This window comes from Thermothielavioides terrestris, chromosome 2, assembly GCF_000226115.1.
Source record: "Thermothielavioides terrestris NRRL 8126 chromosome 2, complete sequence".
Taxonomy (NCBI): domain Eukaryota; kingdom Fungi; phylum Ascomycota; class Sordariomycetes; order Sordariales; family Chaetomiaceae; genus Thermothielavioides; species Thermothielavioides terrestris.
This window is the reverse complement of record NC_016458.1, coordinates 6,147,502-6,159,617: the sequence shown is the minus strand read 5'-3', so window position 1 is coordinate 6,159,617 and position 12,116 is coordinate 6,147,502. Positions and strand designations below refer to the sequence as shown.

The 12,116-nt window shown below is 61.8% G+C and overlaps 5 protein-coding genes across 5 annotated transcripts; 2 read left to right on the top strand and 3 right to left on the bottom strand.

The window, feature by feature from the left end:
• Window positions 1–541: 541 nt before the first annotated feature.
• THITE_2114722 (uncharacterized protein) lies at window positions 542–1,918 on the bottom strand. The gene is made up of 2 exons (XM_003652856.1): window positions 1,447–1,918; window positions 542–1,358 (listed from the first exon to the last, which is right to left on the bottom strand). The coding sequence occupies exons 1-2, from the start codon at window positions 1,832–1,834 to the stop codon at window positions 685–687; spliced, it is 1,062 nt and encodes a 353-aa protein (XP_003652904.1). The 5' UTR covers window positions 1,835–1,918; the 3' UTR covers window positions 542–684.
• A 1,034-nt stretch (window positions 1,919–2,952) lies between these two features.
• Window positions 2,953–4,012, bottom strand: THITE_32934 (uncharacterized protein; the record flags this gene model as incomplete). Its single annotated transcript, XM_003652855.1, has 2 exons — window positions 2,953–3,634; window positions 3,714–4,012. 2 exons carry the CDS (start codon window positions 4,010–4,012, stop codon window positions 2,953–2,955), a joined length of 981 nt encoding a protein of 326 aa, XP_003652903.1.
• A 3,115-nt stretch (window positions 4,013–7,127) lies between these two features.
• Window positions 7,128–8,412, top strand: THITE_2114718 (uncharacterized protein). Its single transcript, XM_003652854.1, has 2 exons — window positions 7,128–8,266; window positions 8,361–8,412. The coding sequence occupies exon 1, from the start codon at window positions 7,460–7,462 to the stop codon at window positions 8,015–8,017; it is 558 nt and encodes a 185-aa protein (XP_003652902.1). The 5' UTR covers window positions 7,128–7,459; the 3' UTR covers window positions 8,018–8,266; window positions 8,361–8,412.
• A 258-nt stretch (window positions 8,413–8,670) lies between these two features.
• Window positions 8,671–10,284, top strand: THITE_2088044 (uncharacterized protein; the record flags this gene model as incomplete). Its single annotated transcript, XM_003652853.1, has 3 exons — window positions 8,671–8,683; window positions 8,761–9,146; window positions 9,931–10,284. The coding sequence occupies 3 exons, from the start codon at window positions 8,671–8,673 to the stop codon at window positions 10,282–10,284; spliced, it is 753 nt and encodes a 250-aa protein (XP_003652901.1).
• A 297-nt stretch (window positions 10,285–10,581) lies between these two features.
• On the bottom strand, window positions 10,582–12,053 carry THITE_2114717 (uncharacterized protein). The gene has a single exon (XM_003652852.1). The coding sequence runs from the start codon at window positions 11,663–11,665 to the stop codon at window positions 10,724–10,726; it is 942 nt and encodes a 313-aa protein (XP_003652900.1). The 5' UTR covers window positions 11,666–12,053; the 3' UTR covers window positions 10,582–10,723.
• Between the last annotated feature and the right edge of the window lie 63 nt (window positions 12,054–12,116).

Below are 12,116 nucleotides of genomic sequence, written 5' to 3'. Positions count from 1 at the left end.
AGATCCATCTTGGCCAGTCCTTGGGGCTGTCGAGGGTTGGAAGCGCTGCAACAGCAACGGTGACGGTTTTCTCAGTTTCGAGTGTCATCTTGAAGCAAACTGAGGTGTGCTGCGTTGTTCAGACTGAACGATGGGGGTGATGTGAACTTGTGGGAGTTGTTGACGATCGAGAAAACTGGAAGTGGTTGTTGGAGAAAAGAAGAAGGATGGCCCCAACTGGGCTACACCGCTGTTATGAGTGTTGTGCGCGAACCGGGCTCATAACTGAGAAGAGCAGCGAAGTGGGGCCATGCAGGATGCAGAGGCATGTGTATTGAGAGAGGTGCTCCTCTCAAGCTGGGTGGGAGGAGCGCCGAGGTCTATATACATGTGTGGGCAGAGCTGACATGTGCCCCCTGAGCGCAGGGAGCCTGGCAGATAGAGTCACGTGTGCACTAGCACGCGACATAACATCATCCGGGTTGCCCTCTGAGAAACCGGAAATGCTTTTCCCCCAAACAATAGACGATTGATGACGCACAAACCGAGATACTTCGAATCTTATCTGAAGATGCGAAACCAACTCCCGCTGTACAGTGCCACAGCCGACAAACCGTCGTCAGGAGGACAAACCACGAGCGACAAACATCATCGTCTATACCCCACCAACCGCGCATTCACCTGGAGCGCTAGCCAGCTCCGCCATCACCCAAACACCTTATTCATCGCCTGGTGCGCCAGCTCGACGCCCAAGAAGGTCGCCGCGTTCGCCGGCACGGCCCTGGCCAGGGCGGGCCAGAAGCCGGGGAAGAAGGCGCGGAGGCCGCCCTGGGCGTACAAGCCCCTGACGACGCCGCCGATGGACACGCTGCCCTCGGCGGTCTGCAGGCGGCTCTTGACGGTGTCGACTGGGAAGACGGGGATCCACATGGCGACGCCGGCGGCGGCGCCGGCGCAGGTGACGGCGGTCAGGCTGAGCTTGCCGCTGGGCTCGCCGGTGGCCGGGTCGCGCGGGGTCAGCGCCTTCTTGATGTACTCGTAGGCGGCGAAGTAGGCGGCGGAGCCGGGCCCGTCGCGGGCCAGCGTGGCGGCCGAGCCGCGGAAGACGGACCGCACCCCGCCCTCGCGGTACAGCTGCCGCACCACGTCCAGCCCGCCGGCGTACTTGGGCTTCTCGCCCGGCGCCAGCGGCTTCTGCCCCTGCACCTGCAGGATCACCTTGACGCGCTCGAACGGCGCCGTGATGGCCGTCATCGGGATCGCGGAGAAGAAGCCGGCCGCGGAGATCTGCGCGATCGAGAGCGACCCGTCGGGCGCCACCGTGCTGGTCGCGCGCACGATGGTCTTGCCGAGGTCGTAGCCCCAGAAGGAGACGGCAACTTGTTCGTGGGGAGAGGGTGGTTAGTCATTGTGAGTGAGTAGAGAGGCAGGGGGAGGGAGGAGAGGGCGCGAAAGGGGTTTACTTACACATGGGTGTGACGCCAGCGAGCGGCGCGCTCACGCCGGCGTACAGGCCCCGGCGCAGGCCGTCCTTGGCCACGCTCTTGCGCACCACGTCGATGGCGCTCGAGTAGACGCCCTTCTCGGCCGTCTGCAGGCGCACCTTGACCAGATCGAAGGGGTGGCCGACAAGGACGGCGCACACGCCGCCGAAGCCGCCGGCGACCAAGGACCGCAACTGCGACAGGCCCGAGGAAGCGGCGGCCTTCGCCTCGGCCTTGAGCTCGGCTTTGAGCTCCTCCTTGGATTCTGGAATGTGTGGGAGCTTCTGGGCCACGGCGGGAGGGAGACTAGACTGCAGCTTCTGGTTGACGGCCGCCGCAGCGGTGTCGGATTGCGGGGGTGTTTGGGACATGGCGGATGGGCGTCTGGGAGAGGGTCGAGGTCGGGGAGGAAAGGGTTATATGTTGGGCCAGCGAGGCCTCTTTCGCTCTGAGGCTCGGGAGCCGGCCAGGCGTAGCGCGTCGACAGCCGTTCCGGTCCTGCCTGTGCCCGGCTCACGCGATCGCTCGGCGATGGCTCTCTCAGTGTCTGAGCGTCGTGGAAAACGGGGTTATAATCCAGGAACAGCAGGTAAGTAGGTAAATAAGCAGGCAAGGAGACAAAAAGAAGGGCTCAGCGCAACTCCTCGGGTAATGTTTGTTGATCTTGGATTTCTTTCGGGCGCGGTGGACAGTGGACAGTGAACCGTGGGGTTTTGATGCTGCTCGGTCCGCCGCAAAGCATGCAGCCACGGACGTCACAGCCGTCCAGACTGGGAACCTCGGCAAAAAGGGACTCCAGCCCCGCCAACCAAGCCGGGGTTGAGTGGAAGTCGATCCCCGAGGGGACCTGGGAACAGTGGGTCCCCCCACCAACCAAGGTCGCGGTCCAGGTAACGTTATTTCAGCCTCTCGCGCGCTTGAAACGACACACGAGCGCAGAAAACTCCGCGTCCCCTTCGCCATGCCGATTCAGTAAACGCCCCCCGTTAGGGCGAAATGACAGCTTTCGCCACTGCGCTAGAAAGCACAATTGGGGGAATGGTTGCATCGGACGGACGGGTGCGAGGCTACGGCCGGGTGGTAAAATGCCTGGCCAATCGCCACACACGGAGCCGATCCGCTTCTGCAGACCTGGCCCACGCGCCCATCTTGCAGGGTGGAAATCTGGATGCTGCATGAACTGGATGCCAAGACCCGTGCCTGGAATTGGCATGTGAAAATCGACTTTGAAACGAGAGCAGCAAATTCGGCCACCTCCGGGAGGGGCTGTCATAACTTGATCGCGCCGCCGTCCGGACAGAGAAAAAACTAAAAAGAACAGACATGCGTGCGACATCGGGTTCAGTGAACATGGTGCAGGCACGAGGAAAATGCACAGGGTCCGCGCCCCATCGGTCGAGGACAGCAGCAGCCGGGACCTGGCGTGTATCGAACTACCTTGACCTTGCGAAAAATACAGTCAACGGCTCATCACCTCCGGCCCGGCTGTTCATGCACCCTCCATGCCGAACTGCTCCGTCCAGGCGACGTACTTGTCGAGCTCGTCCGGCGCGACCGACGGCTTAACGTGCTGCATGACGACGAACAAGTCCGCCGCCGTCAGCGGAGGCTCCTTGAGCCTGTTCGGCGGCACCTTCCTCCACGTCATGGCGATGGCGCCGGGATCCGTCTTGTCGCACGGCGTGTAGTACTCGGCGCCGGCGTGCGGGATCTTCCTGAAGTGCGTGGCCATGTGCACCTTCTTGATGGGCACCATCAGCGCGTCCTGGATGGCCGTGGCCACGTCGCTGCCCGAGAAGCCCTCGCTGCGCCGCGCGAGCTCCTCCAGGTCCCGCTCGCTGCACTGCCTGCCCAGGTCGCCCAGGTGGATCTGGAACAGCTGCTTGCGCGCGGCCAGGTCCGGCAGCGGGATGTGGATGCGCCGCTGGAAGCGCCGCCGCACCGCCGGGTCCAGCGACCACGGCAGGTTGGTCGCCGCCAGCACCAGCACCCCCGCGTTGTCCTTGCCCACCCCGTCCATCTGCACCAGGAACTCGGTCTTCATGCGCGCCGTGTCCTCGTTGCCGCCCCCCGGCCCGCCGTCGCGGTTGCTGCACAGCGCGTCGATCTCGTCGATGAAGATGATGGCCGGCTTCTTCTCGCGCGCCAGCTCGAACAGCTGCCGCACAAGCCTGGTAGCATGCCCACGCAGTCAGCTCCCCGCCACTCTTGTTTAAACAAATACCCAGGTGGTTGCGTTGGTTGACTTACGCCTCGCTGTCGCCGGACCACTTGGACATGAGGTCGCTGCTGCTGATGCTGAAGAGCGTGTGCTCCACCTCGGTGGCCACCGCCTTGGCGAGATAGCTCTTGCCCGTGCCCGGCGGCCCGTACAGCAGGATGGCCCGGCGCGCCCTGCGCGACCCTTGGAACAGCTGCGGGAAGCGGAGCGGGAAGATGATGGCCTGCTGCAGCTCTTCCTTGGCCGATTCCAGCCCGGCCACGTCCTCCCACTTAACGTTGGGTTTCTCCGTGACGATCGAGCTCATCAGCGACTCCTTCAGCTTCATGTCGCCGAACTGCTTGCTGACCCTGTCCACCTGGTCGGCGGCGTCCTGCTTGCCGCTCCGGCCTGCTTGGCCGCCGCCCTGGTTCGGCGCCGTGGAGTTGGTCCGCTTTAGGTCGACAAAGTTCACCGCCGCGAGGACCGCGTTGTTGGCCGTCCCGGGGTCCGCGGTCGAGCCTTGCGGCACGACGCCGTCCTCCTTGAGCCGGGCAACCTCGACGGTCATGAGCCACATGGCCCGGACGAACTCGTTCCTGTCGAAACTGCCGTTGCCGTCCACATCGGCGCGATCCCAGATCTCGCTGAGCACCTCGTCGCTGAGCCCCGTCTCCCGCATCACCGTCCCCGCCTCCAGGCCGGTAAGGTATGTCCTGCCCAGTAGCCGCACGTACTCGTCGAAGAGCTTCTCGTAGATCGCGCGAGCGGCCGCGGGGATCTCGTCGTCGCCATCCGCCTGCTCGGCTGGCTTTTCCGCCCACCACTCCTGTTCGACCTTCGCTTTCTGCGGGGGCCGTGGTGGAGGCGGAGGTGGAGGCGGAGGTGGAGGTGGAGGCGAGGGCTTTTGCGCTGCCGGCCTCGGGGAAAGCGGCTTGGGGACGAAATGCGGCGGAGGACGACTGCCGTTGAGGACAGCATTCAAGAAATCGGCCGTCAAGCCCTGGCAGTGCATCGAGTAGCCGTGTCGCTCCTGGCCCCAACCCGGGATCATCGGAACCAGGTGGAAGAAGTAGTCGTCGGGGTCATACGGACACAGCACCGTGGTCTTGGCCACCGTGAGGGGCTCGAGGCCCGAGGACGGGCGGCAGGACTCCCGCAGGGCCTCGGAAACCTTGGCCGTGAACCCGTCCCAGCTCAAGCCGCCGTCCGACAACTTGATCAGGACGGCGTCCTGCGCGCCGAAGAAGGCGTACTGGATCCGCGACGGCTGGATCCCGTGGTTGCGGAAGTCGAGGTACGGGGCGGCCATCGAGATGAAGGTGTCCGGGAAGCGGCCCTGCGAGCTGATCTGGACCACGCCCGAGCCGAAGGTCGGCTTCAGCCGCATGAACCACGCGCCGTACGGCGAGAAGGAGACGTGGTCGACCGAGTACGAGTTCCAGCGGGACGCCGACGCCTGGACGGCCTGCCGGATCGCCTGCATCAGGTCGGTGCGGTTGGAGTAGACTGGAGCGGGCGGCATGGGTTCAGCGTCAGTCACTTTGGGAATCTGGCGCTGGCGCCGAGTCCATGTGCGGAATGCACGGGATGCATACTGGTTCCATTCCGCTCCGCCAGGCAGTAGCTGCCGTCCGGCGCCGTTGACAGCCACTCGATGCGGGTGCCGGCCATGCTCTTGTCATGGAACAGCGCGCCCAGCTGGTCCCATTGCCTCTTGAGATCGCCGCCGAGGTTGTATGCGAATGAGTAGCACTCGTTCCCCGCCGCCCAGGAGGACGAATCCCTCCCGAAATGGAAGAAGACCATTGTCTTCCGTATGCTTGGCCGACACAATCTTCTTTCCAAGGGGCAACTGGTGCCTCGAACTTGTTCGCGGGCCAGGACAGCCAACCCCTCCTGGATGAAGGTTCAAAGAAAGCGGGGTTGGGGCCAGATAGCCCCTCCCCTCGGGTATCGTGGCCTCCAGAGCTTGCTGGCCGGGGGGTGTTGCGCGTTGCGGGTCTTCCGGGTTCCTCCGTTCAGCCGCAGCTGAGCTTATTGCGGCTAGCTTCGCGAGAGTCCCACCCGTTTGGACATCAGCCACACCTGGCGCTCTGGAGAAGCCAGGCGGGATGTGGGGGGATGCAAGTCGGTTCGTTGGTGGTGTGCACAGCTCTTGTCTTCATCCGTGTCTCAGCCACAACGGCTCGCTGTCCGCCCTCGGAGGATGAACACGTGCATCGCCCCTGACGCGCCCCGTCGCCTCGACAACAGCATGTGAATGATGACACTGAAAGGAGTTCGGAATGCAAACCGCTCGGCATTGTCCTGAGGAAATTGATCGCGGGATGGCGCAGATCCGACCTGTGGTACTCGTTCGACACGGACGAGGGCAAGCGCAAGCTTCAAGGTTCAACTTGCACCTGATCGCAAACAAATCAATGCGTGGAAATTCGACAACACTATGCTCTGCCGTGGTGGTTTGACGTGCCTTGTCGGAATACCTAAGTGGCGACGGTGCTCCTGTCTAGCACGATCGGATCGCGATTCGCAATCGGCAGCGACAGTTCGCGACACCACTTCAAGCAAGGAAAATGGGCCTGGTATGCTGACAGTCAGTATTGGCGGGAACCTGAGATCTAAACTATCTCATCCGAGAGCTCACTCGAATACGAGTCCTGCCGTTGCGGCGCCGGATCGTCGCAACTGCACTGAATCGGGGGCTTCATCCGGAATACTTCCCTACTCCAAAATGGTGCTTCGTTATTTTTTTTCCCTTGTTTATCTTGTTTCTTTTCTTTTCATTTTTCTTTTCTTTTCTTTTCCTTTCATTTTTTTTCCCTCCTCAGTTATCCCCCATGGCTTCCTGCTGCCAAAGTCAGCGCGCTGCACGCCATATTAGATGGCGAAACTGTTGACCCCAAAGGACTAGCCGAGGGTTGCTGAATGGAGCACTGAGTCGACCGCGGCGTGACCTCTTGCAAAGAAGATAATCTTAGCACCAGCAGCTCAGGAGAAGGGGGAGCGGCGGAATGAAGTGAACGTTCTCCATTGCGAAAGCTGTGCCGCGACCACAGGCGGCGCGGGGAACTTGTGTCGACAGACGAGAGGAAAGAAGACAGTGTAAGAAAACCATTCCTGGAGTCTTCTCGAAGGTAATCGGCGTTGAAAATCGTCCGTCTGACGGAGCCCCCCCCGGTAGATCTCTCGCCTAGTGAAATTAAACGTGGTGGAGAGGCGGGTCCCATGGTCCTGGCTCTCGGCAACGGAGACAGCGCTCATTTCCCAAGGAGTCGGAGCTGACTCGCACCTTTCAGCCCCACGCCGGCACACAACCCACTGGCGCCCTGTCAAAGCCAAGCACCAGGCCGGATACGGGCAAAGCCTGAGGGACGTTGAGTCGGCCGGTGGAGTCCGGGGCTTGATGGGGACAAGGACGGTTGCGGTCCCTCGTGCACACACCGAATCAGACCTCAGCATGCAAAGCAAGCCGGGATCAGGGGCGCAGCCATGGGCTACACTACTGTGTACACAGTAGACGTTCAATTTCGCATACGCGATGTAACGAGAAGCGCAGATCAAAAGCTTGATGACAGGTCTGGGGAGGGTGAGGAGTCATTCTGTGGAAGCAGACGGGATTTAAGAAACCGATCACGCCGTCGTCTGCTCTTCATTTCTGTCCCTTCCCCCTTCTTCCCCGTCTCCAACAGCGCCGTCACTCCTTCCAAGCCGCGCTTCTTCTCCATCTTCACCCACGCCGTTCTTTTCCCAAGCCGCTCCCAGATTTTCTGCCCCTACCTTCCCGACAACCAAGATGCTCTCCCAGACCCTCCTGCTCACCCTCGCGGGCGTGGCCACGGCCGCCAACATCGCTCCGGGCCACCTGGCCGTCAAGCGCGAGATCGAGGCGCGCCAGACCGACGGGAGCGACTTGGCCTGCGCCACCGCCCTGGAGACCATCTACACGGCCCTGCCGACGCCGCCGCCGGCCTACCAGTCCTTCATAGACTCCAACACGCAGACGGACCCATGCAGCATCACGATCCCCGCCTCAATCGCGCCGGCCGTGTCGAGCTACCAGAGCGAGGTCTCCTCGTGGCTGTCGGCCCACAGCGCCGACATCTCCTCCATCGTGAAGCAGTGCCCGTCCTACTCCACCCTGACCGACAGCGTCTCTCTCCCGTCCTGCACGCAAGCCAGTGGCGGCTCCGGCTCTGGCTCCAGCTCCGGCTCTTCCAGCGGCAGCAGCGGCAACAGCGGCAACAGCGGCTCTTCGCCGGCCAAGTCCACGAACGCCGGTCCCCGCGAGACGGGCTTCGCCGGCGCTGCCATGGCCGCCGCTGGCTTCCTCGGCGTCGTTGCTGCTCTCTAAACGGTCGGATAGCCGGGCGGTGTATGTTGGCGTGGCTGGACATTGGATGGATACGTCCGACTGTACAGCACGGCTTCCCCTGGAAGCAGGAATCGGTTGGAAAGGTGGTGCACACTAGTTGGTCACTGTTACTTTAATTCGATTCTTGCCTCAAAACCTTGTTTCAATTGCCGCCGTTATGACTGCAACATGGTTCATTGCGCTTTGTTCATGATGCCCCTGTCGTCGGGAACTGGTACACTATGTAAGGTACGTAAAAGACACATGTCAACCGCAACTGTGTGCCCCTCGCCGACGTCTGGGCACGGACTAGTTATAGTTGACCAAGGACGGATGGGCGTAGCTCAGGACCTTCCCTCGCTGCCTGCTTTTTGTCCTCTGATCCCTTGTCCTCGCCCGCCGCGGTTCCCTCTCGTCCGCCTGGAATCCAATCGGCAACAAATCCTTGCGCCGCCAGAATTGTTTCCAGGTGCCAACGTAGCGCCTCTCCTCGCCCAACTCTGTGCGGCTGACTGCAACATTTATGCGGGATGCGGGGACGACCAAAGGAACAAAGAGAACCGTGAGGCCTCTGCCTCTACACTCTCGGCGCTGCTGGAGTTGCATCACCGCTAAGAAGTAGAATGTGATTGCAGAAATTAATGACAGCAAACATGGCAACAGCCGGTGAGTGCCACACGGTGCCACCCGCTATAGACAGATAGCTCCTTGCAAGTGAGCACGCGGAATCAACGTTGTCCCAGACGTCGATGCGGGCTTGTCCAGCGAGCAGTACCCCATGGCTGCCGATCTGCGCAAGATGGCGAGGGCGCACCCCCTTCCAATGGTACCACCGGGCACTGTTGATCTTTCTGCTATGGCCGGCGACCAGGCCACCAAGCAGGCCCGCACTGTGCTCGACGCCCTCCTCGCCGCCCTGACCGCCATGATGCTGACGCTCGTTGCGAACTGCTTCTTCCCGGGCCAGGCATACTGGAAGGACTCGCTGGCGCTCACGCGGCACTTGCGCACGTGCACGGGGTTCAGCGTCATTGCTGCGGCCTTGCTGCAGACGAAGAACCTTCGAGAGACGGCCGGGGAAATCAAACTTGAGGACGCCGCCCAGTTCATCCCGGTCACCCCTGTTCTTGTACGTCAGAAGCGAGAGTTAACTATCGCAAGTCAATGCTGAGTGGCCACTGATGGACTGGGCTCCAGCGCACAGCAATTCATTGATTTGCGGTCTCCTCTGCCAGTAAATGCTAAGGTTTCCTTGGGAGTAGCTGGATTAGCCGCTAGCCTTGGCTCATCTAGGGAGCAAGGTTGTTGGCAGCAAGGTAGATTCACTGGCTTCTCATAGAGCCATTTCTCTTGCTGACCGGCTGAAGGCTTTCGCATTGACAGCGTCATGGCAGAGAGAAACGCCAACCCGGGGGATACTTGGTCTCAACGCTACGACTGCATGCGGTTCCACGTTCCCACGTCGCTCTGCGAGCTGCCCTCCATGCGTATGATATCAGCACTTTGACACACGCTTCATGTATCGCGCGGTGACTGGCTCCTAGTCCGTCAGGCTACGAGGAGCACTTTCAGACACCTCACCTCCTCCCCCTGACGAGCTTGCTGAACAGGTGCGGCGACACGCTATAATCTCAACCTGGTCACTTCGGCCAAAATCCAGTCGACCGTGTATGACTAGCCAACAAGGCAATGGACCATCAAGTTTCTCAGGTCCCCCCCCCCCCCCCCCCCCCCCCAAAAAAAAAAAAAAAAAAAAAAAAAAAAAAAAAAAAAAAAAAAAAAAAAAAAAAAAAAAAAAAAGTCCGTCCTCGTGATCAGCTCAGCCAATACCGCCTTCGACATCCTCGAGGACTGCCACGCGGCTGGCCTGCAGACCACCATGGCCGTCCGCTCGCCCACTTACGTGCTGCCAGTCAAGTACGGGCGACAAGCGCACCATGTACGCCTACAACCTAGGCATCGAGGCAGCGGACCGGCAGTTTGTGCCGCTGCCGACTTGGGTCGAGGCGCAGCTCATCCACGGCGGTCTATCACACAGGGTGTCGCAGGAGCCGGACCGGCACGCCGCGCTGGCCGCCGCCGGCTTCCCCGACCTCGATAGCCGCCACCCGGACGCCGTCATGGCTCACCATTTTTTCGAGCGCGCGGGCGGGCACTACATCGACACCGGCGCCACCGGGCTCGTGGCCGAGGAGAAGGTCAGTCTCAGGGTCGGCGTGCAGCCCGAGACGGGCCTGCGCTTCTCGGACGGCAGCACCGTTGACTGATGCGATGCCGTCGTTTGGTGCACGGCTTACGCGGATAGGGATGCGAAACACACGGCGGCAGAGATTTCAGGGGGCAGCGATGCGGAGACGTCAGGGGATGAGGCTGTCTCCCCGAATGTGCTTGGCCCGCTCGATGTAGCTGCTCGGCTCGATACGCGACATCCAGGGCATGTGGAAACGGCAGCTGCTCATGGATAACTGCTGGATAATGGGGGCCAGGCGCACCACCACCGCTGGCACTCACGCACCCTGGCCCAGCACATCAAGGCCGAGCTTGAGGGCATCCTGCCGGCGGCGCATCGACATACCCCGTGGACGGAAAGTCAAAGGGGGATTTGATTGATTGACTAGGTACTGATCGATGTTGAGTTCCTTAGAATGGAGAGCGCGACGTTTGTCAAGCGCGGGAAGTGTAAGACATGCTTCGTCTCCGGCGACCTCACAGCTTGCTATCCTTCCACACCGGCTTCCTCTTCTCCACGAAGCTCCGCACGCCCTCCTTCATGTTCTCTCCGCCGTTGATCCGCCCGTACATGCCCCGCTCCAGCAGTTCCGTCCCCATCTGCGGCCCGATGCCCTCCCAGCCCAACCTCAGCCCCTCCCTCGACGCAATGACCGCATCAGGCGAGTTCCCGGCGATCTCCTCCGCCAGCCTAATCGCCTCGGCCACCGCCAGCCCCTCGCCCACCACGAAGTTGACCACCCCCCACTCGCGCATCTGCTCCGCCGTGTACCCGATGCGGCCCAGCAGCGCCATCTCCGCGGCGCGCTGCCGCCCGACCGTGCGCACCAGCCGCGGCAGCGCCCCGGCGACGGCGACCACGCCCCTGGCCACCTCCGGCAGGCCGAACCGCGCGCGCACGCCGTCGGCCACCACCAGGTCGCAGTTGACCACCATCTCCATGCCGCCGCCGTAGCACAGCCCGTTGACGGCCGCGATGACGGGCTTCTTGCCGGCGCGGTTCGACAGCCCGCCGAACCCCTCGCCCGCCCACCGCGCACGGTACCGCGCCGCCGCCGCCTCCTCCTCCTCCTTTCCAACCTCGCCCGGCCGCTCAGCAGCCCGGTGCGCAGCATCCCACTCCCGCAGATCCGCCCCGGCGCAGAACGCGCTCCGCCGGCGGCGGCTGCCTCCCCCGTCCCGCTCGTCCCCGTCGCTGCCCGTCAGCACGGCGCACCGCAGCTGCGGCTGCGCGTCGTACCACGCCCACAGCGCCGCCATGGCCGGGTGCTGGGCGGCCGGGATCGCGTTGAGCGCGGCCGGGCGGTCGAGCGTCACCAGCAGCACGTGCGGCGAGGGCAGGGAGAGGCGCGTGTTGGGTACCTCCGGCGGGGGCGGGCCGGGGAGGGAGGAGAGAGAGTGGGGGTTCTGCGGGGCCATTTTTTTCTTATTTTTTTCTCTTTTTCTTTTCCCCCCTTTTCTTCGTCTCGGGAGAAAGGATGGTTGGAGGGTAGAATACAATTGAAGGTTGGTGGTAGGTGAGTGTTGTGTGGCTTAGAACTTAGTGAGGATGTGGTGATAGGAAGGCGAATCAAGACGATGACTGAACGACAATGGCGTTGGTGGAGGCGGCGATGGCGGTTGAGGCGATGGTTGGATGTTGGCTCTTTCGACGTTCGTGCGAGGGGTTGGAGAAACCACAATCGCAGTGATATCCAAGAGTTTGGGTTTAGATTCAATCACTTTGGGAGAGGAATAGATATTCAAGCCGGCGATTCAAGGCAGTCGTTAACTAACATTAGTGAATGCTTACCTCCCTGAGTTCATCACTCACCGTTTCCCCTCACCGGCAAGTTGTGCCGCGGCAGGGATTAACTACCGGCGCGGAGCC

Bases quoted from the DNA above. Each gene is read 5' to 3' on its own strand.
- THITE_2114722 (XM_003652856.1), bottom strand. From the start codon at position 1,834: ATGTCCCAAACACCCCCGCAATCCGACACCGCTGCGGCGGCCGTCAAC. The intron at 1,359-1,446 runs GTAAGTAAACCC...CCCACGAACAAG, and splicing joins CGCTGGCGTCACACCCATGT to TTGCCGTCTCCTTCTGGGGC.
- THITE_2114718 (XM_003652854.1), top strand. From the start codon at position 7,460: ATGCTCTCCCAGACCCTCCTGCTCACCCTCGCGGGCGTGGCCACGGCC.
- THITE_2114717 (XM_003652852.1), bottom strand. From the start codon at position 11,665: ATGGCCCCGCAGAACCCCCACTCTCTCTCCTCCCTCCCCGGCCCGCCC.